Source organism: Manacus vitellinus, unplaced genomic scaffold, assembly GCF_001715985.3.
Source record: "Manacus vitellinus isolate BGI_N305 unplaced genomic scaffold, ASM171598v3 scaffold_16_pilon, whole genome shotgun sequence".
NCBI lineage: Eukaryota > Metazoa > Chordata > Aves > Passeriformes > Pipridae > Manacus > Manacus vitellinus.
Genome location: NW_021939189.1, coordinates 2137835 through 2161119, shown reverse-complemented (window position 1 = coordinate 2161119; position 23285 = coordinate 2137835). Strand labels below are relative to the sequence as shown.

The 23285-nt window shown below is 45.1% G+C and overlaps 4 protein-coding genes and 5 non-coding genes across 9 annotated transcripts in view; 2 read left to right on the top strand and 7 right to left on the bottom strand.

The window, feature by feature from the left end:
• The window catches only part of MAP2K1 (mitogen-activated protein kinase kinase 1), a 31973-nt gene extending 29701 nt beyond the window's left edge, over window positions 1-2272 (top strand). Inside the window, exons 10-11 of the mRNA XM_018069683.2 lie at window positions 400-445; window positions 1352-2272. Of these exons, the coding sequence (XP_017925172.2) occupies window positions 400-445; window positions 1352-1465 (160 nt within the window). The 3' untranslated portion in view covers window positions 1466-2272. The remainder of the gene's footprint in view (window positions 1-399; window positions 446-1351) is intronic.
• A 469-nt stretch (window positions 2273-2741) lies between these two features.
• SNAPC5 (small nuclear RNA activating complex polypeptide 5) lies at window positions 2742-5903 on the bottom strand. The gene is made up of 4 exons (XM_029958774.1): window positions 5888-5903; window positions 5521-5726; window positions 4596-4685; window positions 2742-4262 (listed from the first exon to the last, which is right to left on the bottom strand). The coding sequence occupies exons 1-4, from the start codon at window positions 5901-5903 to the stop codon at window positions 4146-4148; spliced, it is 429 nt and encodes a 142-aa protein (XP_029814634.1). The 3' UTR covers window positions 2742-4145.
• Window positions 5903-11092, bottom strand: RPL4 (ribosomal protein L4). The gene is made up of 9 exons (XM_018069594.2): window positions 10927-11092; window positions 8884-8990; window positions 8445-8583; window positions 7677-7801; window positions 7325-7454; window positions 6780-6936; window positions 6550-6633; window positions 6205-6325; window positions 5903-6127 (listed from the first exon to the last, which is right to left on the bottom strand). Exons 3-9 carry the CDS (start codon window positions 8581-8583, stop codon window positions 5972-5974), a joined length of 912 nt encoding a protein of 303 aa, XP_017925083.1. The 5' UTR covers window positions 8884-8990; window positions 10927-11092; the 3' UTR covers window positions 5903-5971.
• LOC112841002 lies at window positions 7216-7286 on the bottom strand. The gene has a single exon (XR_003212658.1). It is a non-coding gene; the product is annotated as a small nucleolar RNA SNORD18 (small nucleolar RNA).
• LOC112841000 lies at window positions 8009-8079 on the bottom strand. The gene has a single exon (XR_003212656.1). It is a non-coding gene; the product is annotated as a small nucleolar RNA SNORD18 (small nucleolar RNA).
• LOC112841003 lies at window positions 8646-8745 on the bottom strand. The gene has a single exon (XR_003212659.1). It is a non-coding gene; the product is annotated as a small nucleolar RNA SNORD16 (small nucleolar RNA).
• LOC112841001 lies at window positions 9066-9135 on the bottom strand. Its single transcript, XR_003212657.1, has one exon. It is a non-coding gene; the product is annotated as a small nucleolar RNA SNORD18 (small nucleolar RNA).
• A 76-nt stretch (window positions 11093-11168) lies between the features above and the next one.
• On the bottom strand, window positions 11169-11268 carry LOC112840997. Its single transcript, XR_003212653.1, has one exon. It is a non-coding gene; the product is annotated as a small nucleolar RNA SNORD16 (small nucleolar RNA).
• Window positions 11269-14415: 3147 nt separating this feature from the next.
• ZWILCH (zwilch kinetochore protein) lies at window positions 14416-22039 on the top strand. Its single transcript, XM_018069595.1, has 16 exons — window positions 14416-14511; window positions 14627-14745; window positions 15417-15610; window positions 16077-16156; window positions 16445-16600; window positions 16800-16871; window positions 17193-17286; window positions 17671-17726; window positions 18404-18506; window positions 19090-19169; window positions 19359-19515; window positions 20080-20108; window positions 20533-20669; window positions 20931-21026; window positions 21103-21221; window positions 21835-22039. Exons 1-16 carry the CDS (start codon window positions 14491-14493, stop codon window positions 21924-21926), a joined length of 1605 nt encoding a protein of 534 aa, XP_017925084.1. The 5' UTR covers window positions 14416-14490; the 3' UTR covers window positions 21927-22039.
• The last annotated feature ends 1246 nt before the right edge of the window (window positions 22040-23285 follow it).

The following is a 23285-nucleotide window of genomic DNA, read 5'->3' as shown; positions in this document are numbered from 1 at the left end:
TTATTTATTAAATATGTGTCCTTCCAGTTTCCAAAAGGAAGAACAGCAATGCCATGGCCTTGCCTGATACTGAACTTGAAAAGACTTGGGTAAAAAACTTGAGGAATAAAGTGGTTCCTGTTGTTTTTGTTTAAATGGGAATTTATCTGTCCAGCTTGGTTATAGACCCTCCTCCTGCCTCCACTGAACAATGTCACAGCTCAGGATTTCAGCCCTAAATCTGTCCCTGTGGAACCCACAGAAGGGAATTACAGCCCCAAATCAGTGTTTGAGGGGCACCACAGTGCTGAGGCTTTTACCTGCAGTCCTCAGAGCCAAACACACCCAGCATGACCCAACTGGAGCTTTGTTTTGAGAGGTGACAGTGTGTAACTTGTGCAACACTTTGTGTTTTCCCAGTTTAATTAAAAATCCTGCTGAGAGAGCCGACCTGAAGCAGCTGATGGTAAGTGAATGTTCTTAATTTGAATTAAGACCCCCCTTCCCTGCAGGTTTGGCTTCCTCAGCTGCCCCACAGCAGGTCAGAGCACATGGCCTGGGGTGTGTTTGTGGCCCTTTAATGCTTATAAATCAATTATCAGAAGAATTCTCTCTTGGATTTATTAGTCATTATTAAAATATATATATTATTACCTTTGGGATGACAAAAGAACAAAACTCCTCATAGTATATGGGTCCATTAATAGTTAAATACATTTTTATCTTCTGTTATGAAACACAAAACTCCTCTCTCTCTTTTTGCCAGCTTTGTGTTGCAAAATCTGTAGCACCAGGCACAAACAAATCCTGCATTTTTTCACATGAAGTGACCACATGAGTCTCAGTGAATCTTGTCATGGTTTTAAGTGCAATGCCAGGACTTGAGTTGAACTGCAGGAAATCAACTTCTCCCTGCCCTGTGGTGCAAAATGCAAACAGCCTCTGTTCCAAAAAGCCTCCCAGAGCACAGGCAGACATTTTCCAGGGTATTATCTCGAGTGGCTGAGTCACATCCTTATCATATAGAGTGGTGTAAGTGCTCTGCAGCAGGCTCTGTGTGGGCAGGACTCCTCGGGAATGGTTTGCCATGTGCACGTTTCATGTGCCTGTTGTTTCTGTATCCTACAGAAAAGGATTACAGGGGGCTGGGTAGAGGCTGATATTCCTCTGGAATGGTTTGCCATGTGTACATCTCATGTGCTGGTTGTTGCTGTATCCTACAGAAAAGCTCTCCTGTCACTCCGTGTGCTCCGCCAAGTTTTTGTTCCGTAGCTTGACTGCCGCGAGTGGATTTATTGGATTTCTTGTGTTTGGTGGGGTTGTTGTTGAGCAGACTGAGTGCCTGACTAACCTGCTGTTCTCCTGTGCTCAGATCCACGCTTTCATTAAGAGGTCTGAAGCAGAGGAGGTGGATTTTGCGGGGTGGCTTTGCTCCACCATCGGCCTTAACCAGCCCAGCACCCCCACACACGCCGCCGGAGTCTGAGCTGGGGCAGCAGCTCCCAGGCTGTCCCTGGGGACAAAGATGCTATTCCAGTCCCATTCCCTCAGCTTGTACCTGTTCAAACATGTATTTCACCTCTTAAGGAAGAATGTCTTGATAGCATGTGCCAAATGGTTTTCAACTTTGTCATAAACTAATTGGTATCGTTTCGGGTCCCGTCCGTTCACCGACCAACACGTGAGCTGTGTGAGTTCAGTGCTTGCTGATTTTAGGTGATTATGGATATTCTTTCTTAATGAAAATATCACTGGGGGAGGGGCTTTGCCCCCCCAGCTGGTTTGAACTTTCTCAAGACTCTTTGTAAATCGTTGGTACTTCAATCATGCTTTCCCTGATCTCCCCCTGCAGAACGGGATAGGGATGCTCCCAAACTGTCTGTCGAGCTTTGCTGCTGCCCAGCTGTACCTGAAAGTTAAGCCTAAGGGTTCCAATTGTGCTGTTGTTCAGAGATCTCTCTCTTTCCAGGTGAAGAAGGCAAGAGCTCTGCATTTCTTGGAATGTATAGGGCAATATTCTAATTGTAGACTTGTTCATATTTCTATATTTATTTTTCGAACATATCATCATCCTTGGGTTTAGTGATGTTTGTCTTTCTAATTGATTTTTAAAAGTTAGTTCTTGGAAATGTCCTATGGAATCAAGACAATGATCCAAGCACTTTGCTTTCTTTTAACCTAAAGATTCATGACAACTGTGTTTAGTGTCTAAAAATGTATGAAGATCCTCTATTGTTTTATTCTCTCAAGATGTTTAGCAATGGGTTCTCTTAATAAATATATTATCAAGTAACTTCTTGAAGCTTTCTTTTAAGACTCAAAAAACTTAACCAAGGCTTTAATCTGCTCACTGCACTTCATAGTGGTCTTCTGATCAGGAAATGCCTGAAATTCTCTCCTAAAAGGAATCCCCATCAGCCTGGACATGAACTTCCACATGGCCAGCAGGATTGAATATCAAAGGGATAGAACATCCCTCAGCCCAGCAGAGCAGGAAATGACTCATTGACACATCCAAGGTCTCTCCAGCCTGTCCTGGCTGGAATGGGACTGTTGGAGCAGTGACAGCTGGGCAGTGTGCAAATTAAACCCTTCCCTGAGCTTTACACATGGATTGCTCACAGAGCTCCACTGGGACCCTTTGGCTGCTTGGTAAAAGAAATGTGCAGTGTGGGAACAGCCCATTTTTAGGGATTTAACTCCCACTTCACATGTTGCCCCCCCCCCAGACAGCAATAATTTGGACACTGCAGGCACAGGTGTATGGAAGGACAGCAGGGAAAGAACTTTATTGCAACATGCAACAAAACTGGTCTGTTTAAACCCAAAAGCAAGCAAGGGGCTCATTCACGAAAGGCATCGGGAATTATATCCATGGAAACCACTCTGCACCATGCTGGGCACAAATAACACTTTTCAACAGTCCAAATCACCCTTTGGAGCAGAAATGTGCCAAGAAAGGCCAGGCTGGCCACTGAGCTCCTCCCAAACCAGCTCTTCTCACACAGACCTGCAGGGAACTATTTGACACTCCATGACATTTTCAGCTCAGACTTTTGGGGGTTTTTACCTGTCAGTCTTGGGAAAGCTTTACTGAATCTTCTGCACTCCTTAAGACATCCAGGATCCTCAAAATCTAATTAGTCTAGTGCAGCATGAAGCTACATTTACATCCCAACATTCAGTTCCTATTGGTACAAACCAAATAAAAGCCAAATCAACAGGCTCTCATCAACCAGGGGCAGGAACTCACTGGAGGCTGAGTGGTGTGTCCTGCCCACACCCAGGATTCCAGACCCTTCTCCAAGTACAGAAATCACTTTCCATTTATAACTAAGCTTTTAAACTCCTCCTTGAAGATCACAGGAAAGCAGGTGGAGCTGCACTGATTTATGAGGTTACCGTGAGAGAAAAAGTAAATAACAGCAATTTAAGAGTATTACCTCCTTAATACAAGCACCAATTTCTACTGTACAATTTGTGGACAAGTAAAAGGCTCCTTGGCTGCTACTCTGAAGAGCAGGAAGTAGAAAGGACTTCACTGGACAGACTGACAGTACTGAAGAGCACCAGTGGGGACAGAGGGACCTCAGTGCTGCGCTCACAGTTGGGTCGATGGTGCTGGACCTGCACTCCCAGTGCACTGGGAGTAACTCCAGTTTTCCATGGAGCTGAAAACACAGCAGCTGAAAGCTGGAGACAACCCTGGACACATCTTTTCTCACCATGTATCTAGAATTCCCAGTTTAGGCAAAGTGAGGTTGTAACATAATCATTGGTTGAGCACCTGATTTTGTTTGTCAGCATCAGGAAGTGAGAGCAGGTGAGTTATTGCTTTTAGTGTCCACGTTAAATTAGTCTGGCTGATTAATTACCTCTCCCTTCCACATCCAAGGATGTTGTAAAAGCTACATTAGGTGTTCAGTGTGGAATGGATTGTGCTACATATTTGTGCAGCAGATTTTCATTCTTTTAACATCTGAGTCAAGATGTGCCCAGCTTGTGACATTTGTGTGCTCAGTGTCACTGCCCTGGACTCTGTCTCATGTCTCACATAGTTCAGATCCACACACAGCACAACATGGGAATCAGTTGGTGAATTTTAAATGAATGCAGAAGAAATTCCTGAGTCTGTATCAAAAACCATCTCTGATTTTTTTCCCCTCTCAAGAATCGGATTCCTCCTCTTCTTCCTCCTCCTCCTCCTCCTCCTGATGGTCCTGAAGGCTGAGGTGTAGCTGGGTTTGATTGATGGCAGCCTCGTTGTCCATCTGCCCAAGAGTCTGGCACAAGAAAAGAGCTGATTATCAGACCCCAAGTCACTTCTCAAATCAGCATTAAAGCTGTGCAGTCCCAGTGTCACAGTTCAGAGCATTAGACATAATATTTAATAAACAGTGAACACAAAAGTGTTCACACCAAAGTGGTGCTTCCCAACCTCCTGGAAACAGGGATGGGAAAGGGCAAAACCCACAAACCAGCCCCAGCCCAGGCATTTTACAGCTGAGCTTGGCAGGGACAGACAAGGGCGACACGGGGAACGTGAAACCCCCCCGGCCACAGCTCTGCTCGTGCTGAGCCCCCACCGCGGGGACAGCCGGGCACGACCCCCTCACCTGCTGAGTGTCCCCTGCCAGGGCTGAGGAGGGGACGGGGACGTTCTCCTCGCTGGACCTGATCATGGACTGCAGCGCCAGCTCCTCCACCTGGGAACAGGGAGCAGCACAACCCTGAGCACTGCCTGGGCTCTGTAAAACACTGAACACGCAAACCCAGCACCCACCCCGAGGGATTTCACACGCCACAACATTTTTGGCTCAGGCTCTTGGGGTTTTTTACCTGCCAGTCTTGGAAAAGCTTTGTTTCCTTCTGCACTGCTGTTCTAATCTCCTTCATTACCCTTCCCAGTATTCTCAAAACCCAGTTAGTCTTTAGTTCAGCTACCCCAGACTCACTATCCCTTCTCTGAGCAACAGCCAAGAAGGCAAATCATACACTAACAATTCCACTTACCTCTTGTACCCTACATACACCCACAATTCCATGTACCTCCTGTATCCTGCATACACCCACAATTCCATTTACTTGTATCCTGTGTACACTCACAATTCCACTTGCCTCTTGTATCCTGCATACTCACAATTCCATGTACCTCTTGTATCCTGTGTACACTCACAATTCCATGTACCTCTTGTATCCTGCATACACTCAGAATTCCATGTACCTCTTGTACCCCGCATACTCACAATTCCGTACCCCTCAGAGCTGCACCCCAGGTACCACACGTGTACCCCACATGTCAGAGGTGAATGTGGGTGTATCCTCTCGGAGCAGCAGCAGATGGATCCCACTCTCCCCTGACGCACCGAGGGGATTTACGGGTCCCTTTCCCGCGGACTGACCCGCGCAGGGACCATCCCGCCTCTCCTTCCCCGCCCGGAGCGGGGGAGGGGGTCCGCACGGCGGGGCGGCCCTGCCCCGCCGCTCCCGGCGCTCCCTCCCCATTCCCGCTCCCGGTGCCCGTTCCCGTCCCCGCGCCACCCGCAGCCTGCGGAGCTGGTCGTGCAGCGCCGCCTTCCACCCTAGCAGCGTCTTCCTCCTCCCGCTGCGCAGCTCCTGCAGCCGCTCAGCATGGTCGGCCCCGCCGCCCGCCCCGCCCGGCCGCGCACAGCGCCCCCGGCGCCGGGGAGGAGGCACCGCAGCCCGGCCCCCTGACGTCACTGCCCGCCCCAGTGACGTCACGAACGCTACGTCACGGCGTCAATCACATCCCTGCGGGCGGTGCCGCCACCGCCGGCCGCTGCGTCACGGCCCGCGCGGGTGGAACCCGGACCGGGCCCAGCCCGACCGGCCCTCTCCTTTTTCACTCTTCCTTGAAGAGTTTCCTTTTCAGCTCTTGCTCAGACACCCACAACCGACACCATTTTCTCTGTTCCAACTGCATTTATTAGTTGCACAGCCCCTGCAGGGCCCCAGGGCAGCCCCGCCGTGCTCACGCTTCAGCCTTGGCCTTGCCCGCGGGCTTGGCCGCCTTCGGCCTCTTGGCTGCAGGCTCTGCCTTGGCTGCAGGCTCTGCCTTGGGCGCAGGCGGGGCCTTGGCTGCCAGCTTGGCCTTGGCCTTGGCTTTCTTCTCCTCCTTGAGTTTGTGCTGAAAAGGACAGGGAGATGATCAGTGTGACACCCGAAGCACCAACCCAGGTGTGCCAGTCCCACTGCCCCACTCACGTTCTGAGTGTGCCGCAGGATGGTGTTGCGGCGCATGGTCTTGGCATAGGGGTTCAACTTGATCATAATCCTCAGGTTCTTCAGCGGGTTCTTCTTCAGGACCCTGCGGTGAATCTTCTTCCTGAAAAGCACAGACACATAGTGTCACCTCATTTTGCAATGGCAGCTCTGATAAATTCTCCCTGAAATTTGGGCAGCTTAAATTCCTGATGTTTACACCCAGAAATTAAGAAATCCCAGCCCTGTGACAGCCCAGCACAGAGATTTCTGATCCCATAACAAGACCTCACGTTTAGCAATGACTAGAGAAACCACACATGACATTCATTACACAGAACCACTTACTTTGGAGCACGCAGTGCCTTCTGGATTTCTTGGCTTCTCATGATTCTTCCGATATCTGTATTGGTCATCTTGTGCATCGGCAGGCTGGGAAACAAACATTCCCAGCGTGAGTGGATGATAAAACCAGGGCTAATTCACTGAGAACAGGCACTCGGGAAGCAGTGCCAGTGTCCCTTTTCCCCCCACACCCGTGGGCTGCTCTCCCAGCCCGTGTGAGGGGCTGCACTCACTTGTAGTCGCTCTTGAGCGTGGCCGCCTTGCGCCAGGTGCCGTACAGGTCGTCGAGCTTGCGGAACGCGCTCTCCGTCCAGATGCAGAACCGCCCCACGTGGCCCCCCGGAGCGAGTCGCAGCAGGTTCAGCTTGTTCACGTTCAGGAGAGTAATTCCTGTTCAGAACCAGGCAGAGAAATAAATCCCTTTAATTTGTAATTAAATCAAGGACGCACAAACGTTGCAGCTTTTCGGCTTTGACATTACAGAGCCACACACACCTACGTGTGAAAATCTATTATTCAGTCAACAGGAATCACTCTTTTTCCAGATACAAACTTATTTTCAACTGCCCCAAACCCAGTTTAGGGCTGGGAACAGCTGTGACATTTGTCACAAACACCCTCAACATCACCAGAACAGGTTGTTACAAAGAGCGTTATCGGCCACTGCCGTGGGTCAGAACTTCCACACAATCACGTGGTTCAGAAACACGGACCAATGAAGTGGAATCTCATCATTCCAGGCAGTCTCCTGCCAGAAGAGCAGCTGTGTCCCAGTTACCTGGGATGTTCCGGAAGGCCCTGATGATGCCGTTGTCCTCGTTGTAGATGATGCAGGGCCCCCTGCGCTGGATGCGCCGGCGGTTCCTCATCTTGCCCTTCCCGGCCCTCATGCGCTGGGAGGCATAAACCTGGGAAAGGGGGAAGCCTGTGAGCATCCCAACAGCCCAAATCCCACCAGGCACCCCCCACCCCCCAAATCGGTTCAGTCAGAACGTCACCATCATCACTGCGGATCTGCAACACGGACCAGTGAGGAGTTCATCACTCTTTGGGCTCAAAACACACCACCATTGGAATTCCCTCTGTAGGGCTGAATCACCTGCTCTTGGAAACACACCTTACCAACTCACCTTTTTGATGTCATTCCAAGCTTTAAGCTTCTTAAGGAGCAGAACAGCTTCCTTGGTTTTCTTGTAACCCTCCACTTTGTCCTCAACAACGAGAGGAAGTTCTGGAATCTCCTCAATGCGGTGACCTAACAAGAGATTATGTTACAACTGATCTTGGCTGGACCCATGTGTGACAGCTACTGCCTTCTGTATTCACCAATGGTACAACATGATAAACTGGAAATTAAATTTTTCATTCAGCACTGGTCTGGTGGGCTGGAACAGAAGGAGTTTCATTCAGAGAGTGACAACACTGTGATCCCCCCAAAGTCAGAGATGCTCAACTCCAGGCACCAATCAGAACTTCCACACAATCATGTGTTTCAGAAACACGGACCAATGAAGTGGAATCTCATCATTTCAGCAAAACAGATCTTGATTATTATTAAGAGAAATTTATTCCTTGTATATTAATATACTTGATTCTGACCTAAGATGTTTAACATACTCATTTTTAAGCTTGATGCTCCACGTGGAGGTGCAACTTGGCACTGCTGTTCAATGAAATGAATGAAGTAATATTCAGGCACAGTAACCACAGCAGTGAAGTTCCAGTGGAGTCTCAAGGTCTGTCTCACACAGGACTTGCTGTACCTGAGTATTAAGCAAACCTTTGCTTCCACGCACAGAAAGCCAACGGCATCGCCATGTGGTGCAAAATTCCTTTGGAGTCATCCCACAGTACCCAACACTGGCTCAAGCAAACATCCCCAGAGACAGAATTCCCACCTTTGGACATGACCAGAGCCGGCAGGGCAGATGCAGCCAGGGCAGAGCAGATGGCATACCGCTTCTGCGTGATGTTCACTCTGCGGTGCCAGCGCCGCCAGGTCTTGGTGGGAGCGAACATGCGGCCGCCTCGGCACATCTGAGGTGGAGTTAAGAACAACCCTTTGGAATGTTCTCTTCCCAAAGTGACTCTTTAGTGCTTGCTCAGCGTTAGTGGGTCGTCAGCCACCCGTGCCAGGTCACTGACAGCAGGCAACTGTCCCTGAGCACAGAGTAAGACGCAAATTACGACATCATGGCAAGACAGGACACGTCACGTGGTTCCAAAGACACAGAGGGAACCCCTGGAGGACTCCAGTTCACTTTTAGATACTCAGGAATAACTTTTCAGCTGGCTGAGCTCAGTGCCCCTGCTGGAAGCACAGCCATGGAAGGATACATTCCCAAAGGCCCCCTGGCCGGAGCGGTGAGTGCCACCCCCTCGAACGCGAGGGATCCGAGCGACGGCCCTGCCGGTCCCCCAGGACTCAGCACTGGTCTGGTGACCTGCAACAGAGACAGGGGCATTCAGAGTGACAACAGGGACCCTCCCAAAGTCAGGGAGCTGCTCAACTCCAGGCACCAATCAGAACTTCCACACATCATGTGTTTCAGAAACACGGACCAATGAAGTGGAATCTCATCATTTCAGCAGAACAACCTTGACCAGATAAGCTTTTTCTCAGCATATTAATATACCTGCTGCTGACCTAACACGTTAACACACTCATTTTTAAGCTTGATCCTCCATTTGGAGCTTTAACTTGGCACTGCTGCTCCTGGTGAGTTAAAATGCTTATGTGAAACCTCAGAAATAAAGGTTAAAAATGCACATTCCCAGCACAGCTTTCTTGGGAAGCAGAAATCACCTGCACCCACAAGCTGCTGAAACAACTCTTAACAAATGCCCACTTGCAGAGGATTTTTGCTGGCAGAAGCCTCAGGTAAGTCTCAGGTGGTTACTATGGAGCAGGGATTCTTGTGAAGTAAGGTATCATGCAGGTACCCCCAAAATGCCAGGCAGTGGAAGGATTTCAGGAAAATTTATTCCAAAGTTGAGAACACCAGATTTAACAAAGGAAATCTTAATGGTGCTTTGAACACCAGGCCTGAGAAAGACCTGCCCCTCTGCTCCTCCTTGGGCTTTATCATCACACAATTTAAAATCAGAATAATAATGTTAATAATCAGAACAGCCACGGTGCTTTCTATGCAGAATCCCACTAAAAGTGCTTCTCTAGTTCCAACTCCCAGTTGTTAGACACCAGATCAGTTATTACTGGGTCAGAACCAGAGCAGATAAAACCAAGGGCACGTGTTTGCCTCATGCCACAGCCCTGCCATTGGACTGGTGAGAGCTGCTCTACAAGGCTATGGTGGTAGTTACATGATCTGTCTCTCCCTTTCTCCTCTCTTCTTGTTCCTTCTGCTTGTCTTTCTTTGCTCCTTTCTTGATGCTTAGGGTGGTTTGGAGCTGGAGGGATTGGATCTCGATTTAGGTGTTGTGGAAGTGGTTGGAATTTGCCTCAAGTGTTGTGGATTTACTGGATTTTGCCTTAAATGTTGTGGTTTAACAGTATATGCTAAATCAGTATCATAGAACATTTGTGGGGTGTCCTCTTGAACTTGGGCCAAGTCCCCTTACTTGCTCCCCTAAATTAATAAAGAAATCCCTTGGGAACAAGCCCGTGGCTGCTTCTCTTGATGCCATCTCAAGGTATTAATGAACCCAAATTTATATATCACGGTCTTAAGCTGTGCTAGGAGAAGTTTAGGTTGGATATTAGGAAGAAATTTTTTACAGAGAGGGTGATCAGCCATTGGAATGGGCTGCCCAGGAAGGGGGTGAGTCCCCATCCCTGGAGGTGTTTAAGATGAGACTGGATGTGACATCAGTGCCATGGGCTGGGAACTTACTTCAGTAAACAGTTGGAGGTTGGGGGGGGAGTGAATTAGAGGAAATCCTTTTCCCTGAACACTCCCATGAGAGAAAGACTGCTTACCTATCAGCCTAAGGGCTCCTCCTGGACTGAATTAAGGGAGAGGCTTAGAAGGATGATAGACGTGTGCAATATTGTGTATATATATATATATATAGTTGCTTTTAGCTTATACAGTATTTAATTTGTGTAGAATAAATGTATATATCTTCCCTTCCCTATCCCCCTACAGAGGTGTGTCTGCCTGAAAGTTTCTCTTTGGTGCTGAGGTAAAATTGTGGGAAGGGGTGGGGGAAGGCTGGAGATTGGATTTTTACTTTTTGTGGTGGTTCAAACCACCACGGGTTGGACCAAGGGTTGGACTCGATCTTGGAGGTCTTTTCCAACCCGGTCAATTCTATGATTAAAGTCAAGCTCCCGGCCAAGCCAGTGAGGCAGCAGCTCCTGGGGCTGGAGGTATCCCTGGCACACCCTGGGGGTGCCCTGGGGGTGCCCAGGCGTACCTGCGAGCTCGCTGACGGCGTAGGGCTGCCGGTTGTTCTTGCGCAGGTTGGTGTGCACGAAGTTGACGACGTCGGGGCGGATCGGGGCCTTGAACACGGCGGGAAGGGACACGTTCTTCCCCGAGGCCTCCCCCTTCTCCGAGTACACCGAGATCAGCGGCCGAGCACAAGCCTGGGGAGGAGGAACTCTTAGCACAGGGACAGGGAATTCCTCAATGCCTGGCTTGCCAAGCCCTCGGTATTGCTCAGAACTGGGGAGTCGTCACCCGGCAGCGCCAGCGCACCGACAGCAGGCAACTGTCACTGAGCACTGGGTAGGACGCAAATTACGTCATCACAGCAATACTGCCCCTCCACGGGGGAGTGGGAAACTCCACAGCATGACCCACAGCCAGAAACTACAGCCAAGGATTCAAATTTCATAGATTTCCAAGGAATTTTGGCGGAATCGCTCCAGCGCTGAACCTCTGCGCTCTTTGATAAACACCTTCTGAACTACTGCCCACCTGCTGTTAAAAAGCCCATGGAAAACCCACATGTGGTTATTTAGATATTTTTTTATTAATATTAGCATTACTTAGGTTTTAAATTTCACTGATTTCCAAGGAATTTAGGCAGAATTACTCTAGGATTGAATCGCTGCACTCTTCTAAACTAATACCCACCTGCTGTTAAAAAGCCCATGGAAAACCCACCTGTGTTTGCTTAGATATTTATTTATATAATTTATTTATTAATATTAGCATTATCTAGGTCTCAAATTTTATAGATTTACAAGGAATTTGGGCAGAATTACTCTAGGATTGAATCTCTGGGCTCTCTGATAAACACTTTCTAAACTATTTCCCACTTGCTGTTAAAAAGCCCATGGAAAACCCACCTGTGTTTATTTAAATAAATACTTATTTAGATAATTAATTAACATTATTTATATTATGTTTAACAGCTCAAATGCTGTAACCAACTTCTCCAACACAATTCAGACACTCACAATGACTGCAGACCATCAAACGGTCAGAATGAGTTTTTTGTGAAGTCTGGGCTCCCTGAAAAATTCCTGGTGTTTAAAAGTTTGCAAGGTGAAGATTTAAACTGCCCTCCGCATCAGCTGCCTGAAAAAGAGGCTGAAAGGATGCCCCAAAATAGCCTGCCAGTGCGAACAGCATCCTTTAAAAAAAAATCTTTTAGCATTGAACTGTATTGACTATTAATTAATCTTGTGGCAACAATAGAGGCAAAGCATATTCCTTCCCTTTCCCATCCAAAATTCGTTTTGGAAGCATTAAAAATACTAAACCCCTCAAAATTAACGAGCTCGTGGCAATGGAAGTGCCGTCTGTGCCTGTGACACTGGTCACTAGCAGCCTCTGGCCTGCTGTGGGTGCAGAGATCCCAACACAAGCACCAAACTTGACGTGAGGGAACCAGAGCACAACCTGAACTGTTATTGGCAGGAAAAGTTGTTCATCTGCAAACTGGTTCCAGACCAAAGCCTCCTAAAGCCTGTTTTGCAATGAAATAAATTAAAAAAAAAAAAGAAAAGAAAGTTAAGAAACCACAAATAGGGCGTTTAGAGAAGCCGTTCTTTTTCACTCTACGTGGACCCAAACGCTCCCGTGGGGCTTGTTTTGCTTTAGACTAATACGTGAGGTAAATAAAAGGCCCTGCCAGGCGGCGATATGGGCCCAAACCCCGCTCTGCCCTAAGAAGGGGGGGCTTTGGGCCACCAAGCCGAGCTCTGGCCCAGCCCGTCCCGGTCCCCATGCGGCCGCTGAAGGCCCAAAATGGCGCCGCTGCTCCAGCCGCAGCGGGCCGGAGCGCTGCCCGGAGCGCTGCCGCGCGCAGCCCCGCTCCCGCCCAGCCCAGCCCCGCTGCCCGCCCGGCTCCCCCGGGCCCCTCACTCCCGTTTCCGTGTTCCCCCGTCCGGCGCTCCCTCACATGGCGCGGTGCGGAGCTGCTCGTGGCCGTCTGCGCCGCGCCCGCCGGAAAAGAACGACGCCTCACCGCCTTAGTTTATGACCAATGTCCCTCGCGCCGTGCGCGCCGCTTTGCCGCGCGCGCCGGTCGAATCCCGACCCAGCCCCAACTCAACCGGTCCCGTCAGCCCGCTCTCTCCGGCCGCGCCTCGGTCTCCTGGTGCCCGCCCGCGCCCTTCGGCCGCTCTGTCTTCTCCCCTTCCAAAGCGGGGATTCTTTTCCGGCGAGGATCCGGGCGGCCCTCACCCTCCCCTCACAGCTGCTCCCGTAGCTCCGGCGCGCGGGAGTGTCGTTGTTGGCGGGAGATGGCGGAGGGCGGCAGAGGGGCGCGAATGCGCTGGGCGAGCTCCTGCGGCGGTGAGCAACGGCTGTTCCGGCTATTCCCGGGGCTGGGCGGGCTCTGCAACGGGGGGACCGGGGCTTCCCCGGCGATGATTCCCGAGCTGGCCGGGCTCCTGCGACGGTGGGACCTGGGGTCATTCCTGGGGCTGGGCGGGCTTCTCCCCAAGTGGGTACCGGGGCTGTTCCCGGCGATATTCCCGGAGCTATTTCCAGACTGTGCGGGCTCCTGTTCCCGTGGGGATCGGGGCTATTCCAGGGGCTGTTCCCGGGGTTGTGTGGGCTCCTGCTCCCGTGGGGATCGGGGTCGTTCCCGGGGGTCTCCGCGCTGAGGGATCTGTGGCCCCGGCGGAGGCGCCGGTTGTGGCGGTGTTTAATGTGTGTGGGTAACTTGCTGTTTAGTTAGGAATGGTGAGGGGAAAAGGTCACGTACGTCAATGTTTTCTTTCAGAATATGTGAAGAGGGAAGGGAGAGTGTCCTTGAACGTCCATATCTCTACGAGGTAAAATCATAGAATGGTTGTTTTAATGGTTGTATTAATCTTGGGATTTTTGTAAGCTTGATAATAGTTTAAAAATAAAATCAGGTGGTTATTTAAATATATAGTAATATAAAAAAAACAGATTAGATATAAAGATTCAAGCAATGCTTCTCTGCATGGGAAAGCTTAAGTAAAAATTGATATTCCTTTATTCTTGAGAAAGAATTGTTTGTTGGTTTTTTTTTTAATGTCTCCAAACAATGTTTAGAGCTCTCGTGAGACGGTCAAAGAAGCAACTGATTGATATTTGATGTTACTTTAAAAGAGTATTCTCCATCTCAAGGCTATCTGGTGACAGCAGTTGATAATTCAGTGTTCCCTCATAGTTCAGATTCTCTGAAGTTTTGTTCATAGAACCAAATTTTAGTCTGTCCTAGAATCAGCTGGTTGGAATTTAGATTTTCTGTGATTGGCTGAAAATTGTTGCATTTTCACAGTCGATTTGATTCCACCCATGGCATGCAGTGCCTGTGTTCTCCTCAGGTAAAATAGCCTGGGATTCTTGAATGGATGCAATAGGGTTGGAAAACAGGCTGTGGAGTTAGTTAATTTTGCAATTTCTGGTATAAAAAATTACTGGAAGGCAGCATTTCTCTGTACTATATTAAGAAGTTTTAATTATTATTTTCCAGACTGACGTGGAGATCTGTTTGGTTGGTGGCAGTTGCAAAAGTCCTGTTGAAAGATTTTGGAATGGGAGCAGCACAATGTATATTTTGCAGAAGGCAGTAAGTTTGTGTGCCAGTTGTTGATTTTTTTAAATGTAATCCAGGCTTTTGAATTCCCATCAAATATTTTCACACACTTTGCAGTTTTTGATCTACCTACACTTTTCTCTTAAAGACACACCATGAAGAAGGTGACTCCATGGAAGAATCAAAACCAGAGGAAGCTCTTTTTCCCTCTGAGCTTTTGCCAAAGGAGAGTCCTGGACCAGCAGCTCTTTCTGTGGGAAGAGCAAAGTAAGTCTCAAAGATTTCCCTGCCCTACTGATGTAGTTTTCCTTTGCAGCTTTTGTCCCTCTTCCTAATATTCAGAACCTCTGTTGTTTTCAATCCCCCAAATAAAATTGCTCGTTAGTTTGTGAGGAGATTTTACCGTTTTCCATCCTGAAAAACTGTCTCCCCTGGTTAAAAGTTTTTAACAAAGGAGCTCAAATCAAGTTACTGGAAAAGCATTTGTGAGCTGTGCCATTGGGTTCATGGGATTCACTGGGTACAGGACACCAAAAAAAGCTTGCTAAGACTTCAGTGCTTGTTTTTTTGCTAAAGGTTCTGTTAAAAAAATCTTAAAAATTGGGGTTTTTGCTGTTGTTAAAATACCAAGTCGTGGTACCAAAATGGGGTTTACCTAACTGATATATTTTAATGAGCTTAAGATGTAAAATACAATATGATTTTAGACTCTTCAGTCAAAATTAATATGTTGATTATATTTTGAAGTATGATATTCTAGACTTCTTCCTTTGTGACTTTATTGTGCTACCTCTAAAAAGAGGGTTACAATCCTGCATTCCTCTTGTAAAATGATTTGAGTCTGCTAACAAAGCATGATAGAGAGGAGTCAAGTTTTAATAAGGGACAAATTTAGGATATTTGCTGGCATCTAATTTTCCTCCTGTTCCCATTTCTAGGCAGTTGGTTTCCTTATATGCAATGGTGCAAAATCCAAACGTGACCCACCTGGGAATAGGGGACCTGGTGCTTCCTCCCCTCTGGGTCAGGTGTGATGGTTCTGATCCTGAACACACCTGTTGGATTGGAGCTGAGCCTCTCAGAGCTGGAAAGAAGATCACAGGGATCACGATTTACATGGTGTCATGTGATGGTAAGGTTTTCTGTTGCACATCAAATTAAATGAGGAAGGCTCAAAAATGTGGCAATTCTGATGTGACAACGCTGTGTTTGCTCTGTCTGTGATGTTGGCTTGGGAATGCTCTGCATTCTTGGCTTTAAAAAACAAAAGGAGGTTAAAAAAAGAGAGAAGAGATGTTTTTAACCAGTGCTGTGTGGGGAAAATAGCTTTTTAATAGAATTAATGCAGCTGTATCTGTGCAATAACAGCACATTTAAACTGCTGCTATTCAGCTTCTTACACAACCACTGACTCACACTAAACACTTCTGTGTTCACCCAAGTTCTTACCAACAGGACAAATGCAAGGAGAATCCCTGTTTTCTAAAGGATATCAGGAGTCATTCTTGACCAAATGGAGCATTTGAGAATGAATTTTAAGTGTCACATTGAGTTGTGTCAAATGGGGGTTTTTGATTCTCACGTTTTTCCTTTCCTAGGTCCTACAGCTGATAAAACCTGTTTTGCAAACCTGGAGGAGCTCAAAATGGAACATAAAAGAAGACATCATTCATCTGTGGTAGGTTTTTACACTCTGTCATGGCTTCAGTTTCAGTTTAAAAGCTCTTATTTTGGGATTTGTGATGCTGGTTTGGAGAAACTTTATAGATTCTATATAGAAAACTCACCTTAGTATGATCCTGTAGTACAGCAATCTGCCCTGAGGTACCATTTGTAATGCATTTGTCTGATATTAACCCTTTTTTGTGTTTTTGTGAAATGCTTTTGCAATCGTTTTGCCTGCACACAAACCCATCAATGCTGTGGCGGTTTTGTTGGTTTTATTTTTCAATCTGTTCATTCTCAGGTGACAACCAAAGGATTTGCTCAGTATGAACTGATCCAAGTTGCTGCAATGGAGGACACCATTGTAGAATCTGGAGGCAATATCTATGTTGATATTACATGGAATATTGTTGATAAGATTCTGGAGACTCCCCCACTGATTTCAGCTGCCACTCTGGTAAGTCCAGCTGGGAAAAGCAAACAAACCCGAGCTCTTTGCACAGATTACATCATGAGCAGTGTAAAGGATAGAAAATAAAACACCAAAACCTGTTCATAATGTAGACTGTGAATTATGCTGACGTGCCTTTCACCAAGGACAGTTTTAGGATTGATTTCTGAAGTTTGGAACTGACTTTAACTTGTGGAACTTGCAGAACATTGCCCTGGAGTCAGGGGATCCCAGGAGTCCTGTGTACCAGGTGTATCGGGAGCTGCAGCTTCTCCTGGTAAGTACAAGGAAGAAATTCCAGTTTCAGATTCACATGGACTGATGATTTTATGTGTTAATAACTCACTTTATTTAAAACTTCCTCACCTGTTTCGAAGATAACTCTAAGCTTTTATTTTAAAGGTTAAGCTTCGAGTTCAGTTTTAGTTTTGGAATACAAAGAGGACAACTCATCCAGAAATCCTGGAAGTTTCTAAATTCCTGGTTATCTGTGCAGAGATTTATGATTCTTACAAAGTTACCTGCATTTTGAAGTGTGACTCGTGCAGAGCCTCCAGCAAGACCTGATTTGTTGTGTTGATTCTCACGCTGCCTTTAGGCTTTGGCTGAAGGTTTGAAGACAGGTGTGACTGAGTGGCCTGAGCCTCTGGAGTCTGAATCAGCTGTTGAACTGGTCCAGGAATTCCTGACTGGTAATGGCTGCTTTTTCCCTGGGGAGAGGGATTTCACATGGCACAGAAATAAAAGCAAATGCCACATACAATTTCTAAAGCATCAGAACTAGAGTTGTTAATTTTTGGGCTGTAACCTCCTGCACAGAGTGGTTAAATAGCTTAGTAAAGATCTGTCATTTTACTTTGTCCTAATATCATGTGTAAGAGTAATTATAATAAAAACATATTTTAAAAAAATATATCCTTTCAGGCTATATCCTTACCCAGTAAAACCATTTTTAAAATGAACACTTTTTTTGTCTGTTAGTTGTGTGTTTTTATGATGTGCCTGGGGATTAATGAGAGTGGTTTGATGATATTTCTTTTTCATGGTGGTAAAATTTGTTTCTTTTCCTCTACCAGATTTAAAGAAGAAGCTGGATGGAGACTGTGGGTCTGGGAGCAAGGGTGAAACAGAGGTTTGTGCAATTTCCTAACTATGTAAAAATAATGGGAGAAGGTCTAACAGGCAATTCTATCATTAATTTGCTTTTCTTGCCTAATTTAATGATTTCGGGTCAATATAATGGTATCAGCTGGATGTCTGTTCTATTTATTAGAAGTTTATGTTATTTTAAAGCAATGGGCAATTTAACACATAAAAATGTGTTTGGTTATGTTAAGATTTTTTACCTTTCAATCTACAAGGAAAGGTTTAGGTCTATTTTCTTTCAAGAGAGAAGTAGCATTTTGTTGACAAGCTAAAAATATTTTGATTTCTGGATCAACCAAACCACTAATATTTCTTATCAGGAAAACAGGCAGTTAGTTCTGTGTTCTGAGATTTTGGATGGATTTTGGCCTCTCAGGGCACTGCTGGGTGTACAGACAACACTTGGCTGGGGTGTAAAGTCTCTCTGACAGGAGGCTTTGCTTCCTCATCCAAGGCCAGCAGTTGTCCAGTGTGATAATTCTGGAAAGAATCAGACTCACTTTTAAATAAAAATATGCTTCCAAATTACTATGCAGTGATAGTTTCCCTGGAAAAGGGGGAAAGTTAGTGATGCACCCAGTTTTGATCCCTGGAGAAATTAAGATATGGACAGTTTTTGAATCTCAATCCCCTTTTTTACTGAAGACCAACAAACTCTTTCAGAAAATCCAGTGTGACACGGCTGCAGTGGACAGTTACATCAAATCCATCTTCAGTGAGAGAGGAGACCTGGATTTTGCTGAACAGTTATGGTGCAAAATGAGAAGTGAGTGTATTGTGAGGTTTTCCTTTCCTTCCTCCCTTCTCTGTGTCTGCTGGACCACATTGCTCTGTCAGGGAAGAGGATGAACATTTCTGAGTTTCAAGGACTGATCAGCTCTTCAGAGAATTGGTGTGAACAGACTCCAAAACAGCTCATTTTGGGGGTGTGAGGTGATGTACTTTCTCACAACATCCAGCAGCAGCTCCTGGATTTTATTTTGTTTGACTGTAAACAATTGGTAGTGCCCATCTGCTCTGAAACAGAAAAATAATTTCTATAGTTTTCATTTTAGATCAGAAGGACAATTTTCAATGTAAATAGAGAGAATGCTGCCAAAATCCGTGTATGACAATCTGCTGCTGCCATGCTCTCAATCATACACAGTTCAGTGCTGGCTGATCATTTTTAATTTGTAGTAACCTTTTTTAAAGCCATCATGTGACAAAGTTACCAAAAAGCAGTGCAGTCTGTCATTTCAGCTCTCATTCTTTAATTAAAGGATTTTATTCTTGTGTGTTGGCTTATTGTTACTGACTTAACAGTCCTGGACTGATAATTAAATGATTGTGTCTTTTTTTTTTCCCAGGTGTCAGTTCCTACCAGGAGTTGATAGACTGTTTCACACGGGTCATAAAATCCCTGGAACGTGGGGAGATCCAGCCCTGGGTGTGTGTCACAATAAATCTTGACATTTTGAGTAGTAACACATATTTCCTGTCACTTCACTGCCCTCAGTTGTGTTACAGTGTTTTTAAATTACTTCCCTGTGTCACAGCTTGTTTCTGTTTCTATTGTTGTACTTCCAAACAATGTTTCTGATGTTTCACCTCACAAGGGAACTTCTTCCATGTCCAGATTCATCAGGGGAGCAGCAGCTTCCTACGGAAGTTAATCCAGCAGTCCTACCATGGGAAGGTGGAGGTGGTTTCCCTCAGTGGCATCACTCCCATCCAGATGCTCTTTGAGATTGGCTTGGATAAGATGAAGAAGGATTATGTCAGTTTTTTCATAGGTGAGCCTGAGACCTGTTACCTGATCAGGAATTCAAGAGAAAAGCTATTCCATGCAGGAATAATGAACTTTTTGGTAACCTCCATCTCTCTTCCCATCTGCTGAAGTGCAGTTTCCAGCCTCCTTAATAATTGAACTTTTCAGTTGTACAGGGTTTCAAAATTTAAAAAACTGGAGCTTTGTATTTTACCCTTGGTGTTACCCCCTTCATTTCTTCATTCCTGCTTTGCTCTGTCATCCTGTTTTCATTCTTTAACTTGCTTTTCTGTTTTCACTGCTTGTAAAGCTGTGTGTCCCAAGGAGGCTGGTTGTGTGAAAGTGTGGGGTGGCTTTCTTCACTGTGCAGCCTTTTTGGTAAATAAAATCGTGCCTCTTGGCCACCTGGCAGGTTTTTTTTTTCTTGTTTTGAAGAACAATCCTGTCCATAAATAACATTCCATTTCTGGTGACTTTGCACTTTTCTTCAGTAGAGTTCCCTATCTGATTACCTGAATCTTGCTTATGTTTCATCTGATACTATGTGTTAAATTTTAATTATTTTTAATTTCTCCTGTTCATTTTACAGGTCAGGAACTTGCAACATTAACCTACTTGGTGAGATGCTTTATTTTTATTTTGAAACTCTGAAAGCAGTTTAAAGTATAAAGTAAAACAAGCTCAGCTGATGGGGGGGTGAAAGTCATGTCATACTTATCAGCTGAGAAACTGAATTGCAGATCATGAGGTTGGAACAGCAAACTGCAGGAATGTCATTGTTTTGTTTAATATAATACATAATATATATTATATTTTCTCTCTATATTATATATAATTGGTTTGGTATCTGAGAGAAGTTGCTGTCAGGGCAGTGAACCTTCATTCACACTTTGATGGAACTTTGTTCTGAGTCTGCTGGGCCTCTCTTAAAATTTTGGCTTTTCAAAAGAAGCAGGAGGATTATTTTAGTTTACTGAGGATGTGCTGTTTGTCTGTAGAAACTCAGTGCTCAGGTAAGAGCAGAAGCTCTTTGCTCTTCCAGGATTACTTCACTTCCACATCAGTGGATCTGCAGGAACAAGTTCATCGTGTTCAAAAGCTCCACCATATGCTGGAAATAATGGTCAACTGCAGAGTCTTACTCCAGTTCAGACATGAGAACCTCTTCCCTTTGACACAGTAACTCTTGCATTTTTACTTCTTGCTCTTTAAATGACAATAAGAAATAGAATTTCTTTGACAGTTTTAAAGAAACACTTAAAAAACCCAGCTCTCCTTAATGGTGGTTGTGAGACTGCAGGAGGAGCAGCTGGATCTTGCTGCTAAATGTTGCTTTGGGACTAAAACTGAAAACTAAAGGATATATTGAAATGTTGGGAGTATAGCTAATTTTGCACAAGCATTTCTCCAAAGAAATTAACTGGTTGATATATACTGTAGGATTTGCATGAAGTATTACAAGGAAAACCCTCTCAACGAGAAACATGTGTTTCAGCTGCCCATCAGACCAGCTCTTGTGAAGAAATTCTACCAAGAGTAAGAGAAACCTCAGTGTTTGCAGCATTCAAATTCAGATGGGACTGAATTTTGATGGCTTTTTTTATTCTCTCAGTGAACACCCTGAGTTATGGAAGGTGGAGATAAGCAGTGGGCACGGAGCAAAGGAGGTGAAAACAATGTGGCAAGTCAGTACTAATCCTCCTGTGGAACATGTGGCATCAAACAATTCAGGTGAGGAATGGTTGGGATGAAACAAAGTCATGAGGGGACACCCTTCAAACAAATTCAGTTTTTATACTGAGCTCAGTGGGTCTGAAGCTTTTTGTACTTACATTTACTTTTCATCAAAACAAAATGATGTTCTGCCTTTTAATGAAAGAGCGGGGTGGTATTTACAGAGTTGAATATTTTTAGAAAGCTGTGACTTTCTGAGTTATGTTTTTAGAGCTGAAATGACAACACAGTTCCAAATATGATTAAGTGTTACCCAGAAAATCTTGCAACTTATTTCTAAAATCTTTGCCAATGTCTCAGAATGGTTTTGAAGAGAAATTTTCCTGTTAGGATTGGTCTGGAGTCAGGGAGGAGAGCAGGTGCTAAGGGGAGAATCCATTCCTTACTGCAATCACATGTAGAACAAGTGAAAAGAAATCATTTGCTTTTTTGGGGTGAGGTTTGACAGAATGTGCTGATTTGGTAAAACTCTCCTGTTGGTGCTGATTTTTGGCACAAAGTCCTTGGGTGAGACTGAAGTTTGGGAAGCAGTTTGGAAGCTGCTCCATGAGCTGATCCTGCCATTTCCAAGAACTGTGACTAATCCCAACCTTCCCCTTTGTCCTCCCAGGTCTCTTCTCTGACTCCACAGTAAATGGGAGCCCTGAAGAAAGGCTGTATTTTATCACAGTGACCAAGTGCAGTCAGGTGCATTTCACATAAATCCAGGTTAGTCTGCAGGAAAGGTACAGTAAAGGCAAAGTTCAGTGTCTTCTGTGTCCCAACAGATTATTTAGGAACACTGATTTAAAGAACAGCTCCTCTCACTGAGTTTTTGGCTTTAATGTGCTTAAGTGGGACCTACACAGCCACAATTCATCTGTAGGCACTTCTTTTGTTTGTAAATATTGTGCATTTAAGCCTGTACAGTATAAATATTTTGAAAATATAGGGTTTTTTTGTTGTTGGTCTTATATTTACAAGCATTCAATAAAGTTTTGCACTTTGGGGTTTCATCTTTTATTTCTGTTCATTAAAAGTGCAATCAGACACTGTTCAAAGGGTCCATTATCTTAACCAACAAACCAAGCAATAATGTCATGTTTTCCTCACATCAAGTGATGCTTCATCATCCTCACAGGTTTGGAAAGCTGTTCATCCAGGGGCCTGGGATCTTCTGACAATCTGGTTTTCTTTGTCCCTGTGTTGATATTTTGGAGTGTTTATATTTGGGGGTATTCTTGGATATGCTTCCCTCTCCTCTTCAAATGATTTTTTCTTTCCTTCAATGTGAAGTGAGTTATTTTATATATTAGCAGTGTTGTCTTGTATGTTTTGCATAATTTTTGAGAAGAAAATCAGTATGATTGGCTGGGCTTAATCACTTAAATCTGTTGGGTTGGCAGTTGCAGGTGTTAGGTTGGTTAGATTGGGTATAGTCTGATTTTAAAAATCCCACAGTTTATGCTGACTAAATAATTTGAAACAGAAACATTCTGCAGAAAGAAACTTAACTATGGATAAGTAAGAATAAGCAAAACTCCAGTATTCATGCCTTTAAAAACTAAATTTCAATCATTTCTGGTTTCCCCTCAGTAAATCTTATTTCTTACCCCTTTCCTAATATTACATCTTAATAAATATCCGTTTAATATTTTGAAGAAAAGCTTTAATTTTGTATTTGAAAATTAGGTGCCTGACTCTCTTCCAGTAGCAATTACATGGTAATTAAAAGCCTAGTGATGAACAAGACTGAAATCAGAATTTGCAAGCAGCTTTTAATCCCTTGAAATTTGTACTGTCAAGGTTGGAATCACTTTAATCTGAACTGTATTTCTGGTGAACAAATCTGTAATAGTTTCCCAAATAATACCAAATGTAAAATCTCCTACATCAAATCAGTAGAAGTTGATGTAGAAAGAGAAAGTACTTTGGGTTTTGATTGAAAAAAAAAAGTGGTATTTTGGGAATTGAGCAGAAAAAGCTCTAAAAGCTTAGGTGGGTAAGTAAAGTTTCTTTACAGGGGTTTAAAAAGAGGCATCTGTGGTGAACTTTAACCCCTCAAAACAGCTGCATCTTATT

Excerpts from the sequence above, each read along its gene's own strand:
- SNAPC5 (XM_029958774.1), bottom strand. Across the intron at positions 4,686-5,520 it reads ACCAGCTCCGCAGGCTGCGG|GTGGAGGAGCTGGCGCTGCA; the intron begins GTGGCGCGGGGA and ends CCCTGTTCCCAG. Across the intron at positions 4,263-4,595 it reads TGGCAGGGGACACTCAGCAG|ACTCTTGGGCAGATGGACAA; the intron begins GTGAGGGGGTCG and ends TTCTTGTGCCAG.
- ZWILCH (XM_018069595.1), top strand. The coding sequence starts at position 14,491 with ATGTATATTTTGCAGAAGGCA. Across the intron at positions 14,512-14,626 it reads TGTATATTTTGCAGAAGGCA|ACACACCATGAAGAAGGTGA; the intron begins GTAAGTTTGTGT and ends TTTCTCTTAAAG. Across the intron at positions 14,746-15,416 it reads CTTTCTGTGGGAAGAGCAAA|GCAGTTGGTTTCCTTATATG; the intron begins GTAAGTCTCAAA and ends TCCCATTTCTAG.
- RPL4 (XM_018069594.2), bottom strand. The coding sequence starts at position 8,583 with ATGTGCCGAGGCGGCCGCATGTTCGCTCCCACCAAGACCTGGCGGCGC. Across the intron at positions 7,802-8,444 it reads GGCTCTGGTCATGTCCAAAG|GTCACCGCATTGAGGAGATT; the intron begins GTGGGAATTCTG and ends ATCTCTTGTTAG. Across the intron at positions 6,634-6,779 it reads ACGCTCAAGAGCGACTACAA|CCTGCCGATGCACAAGATGA; the intron begins GTGAGTGCAGCC and ends TTTGTTTCCCAG.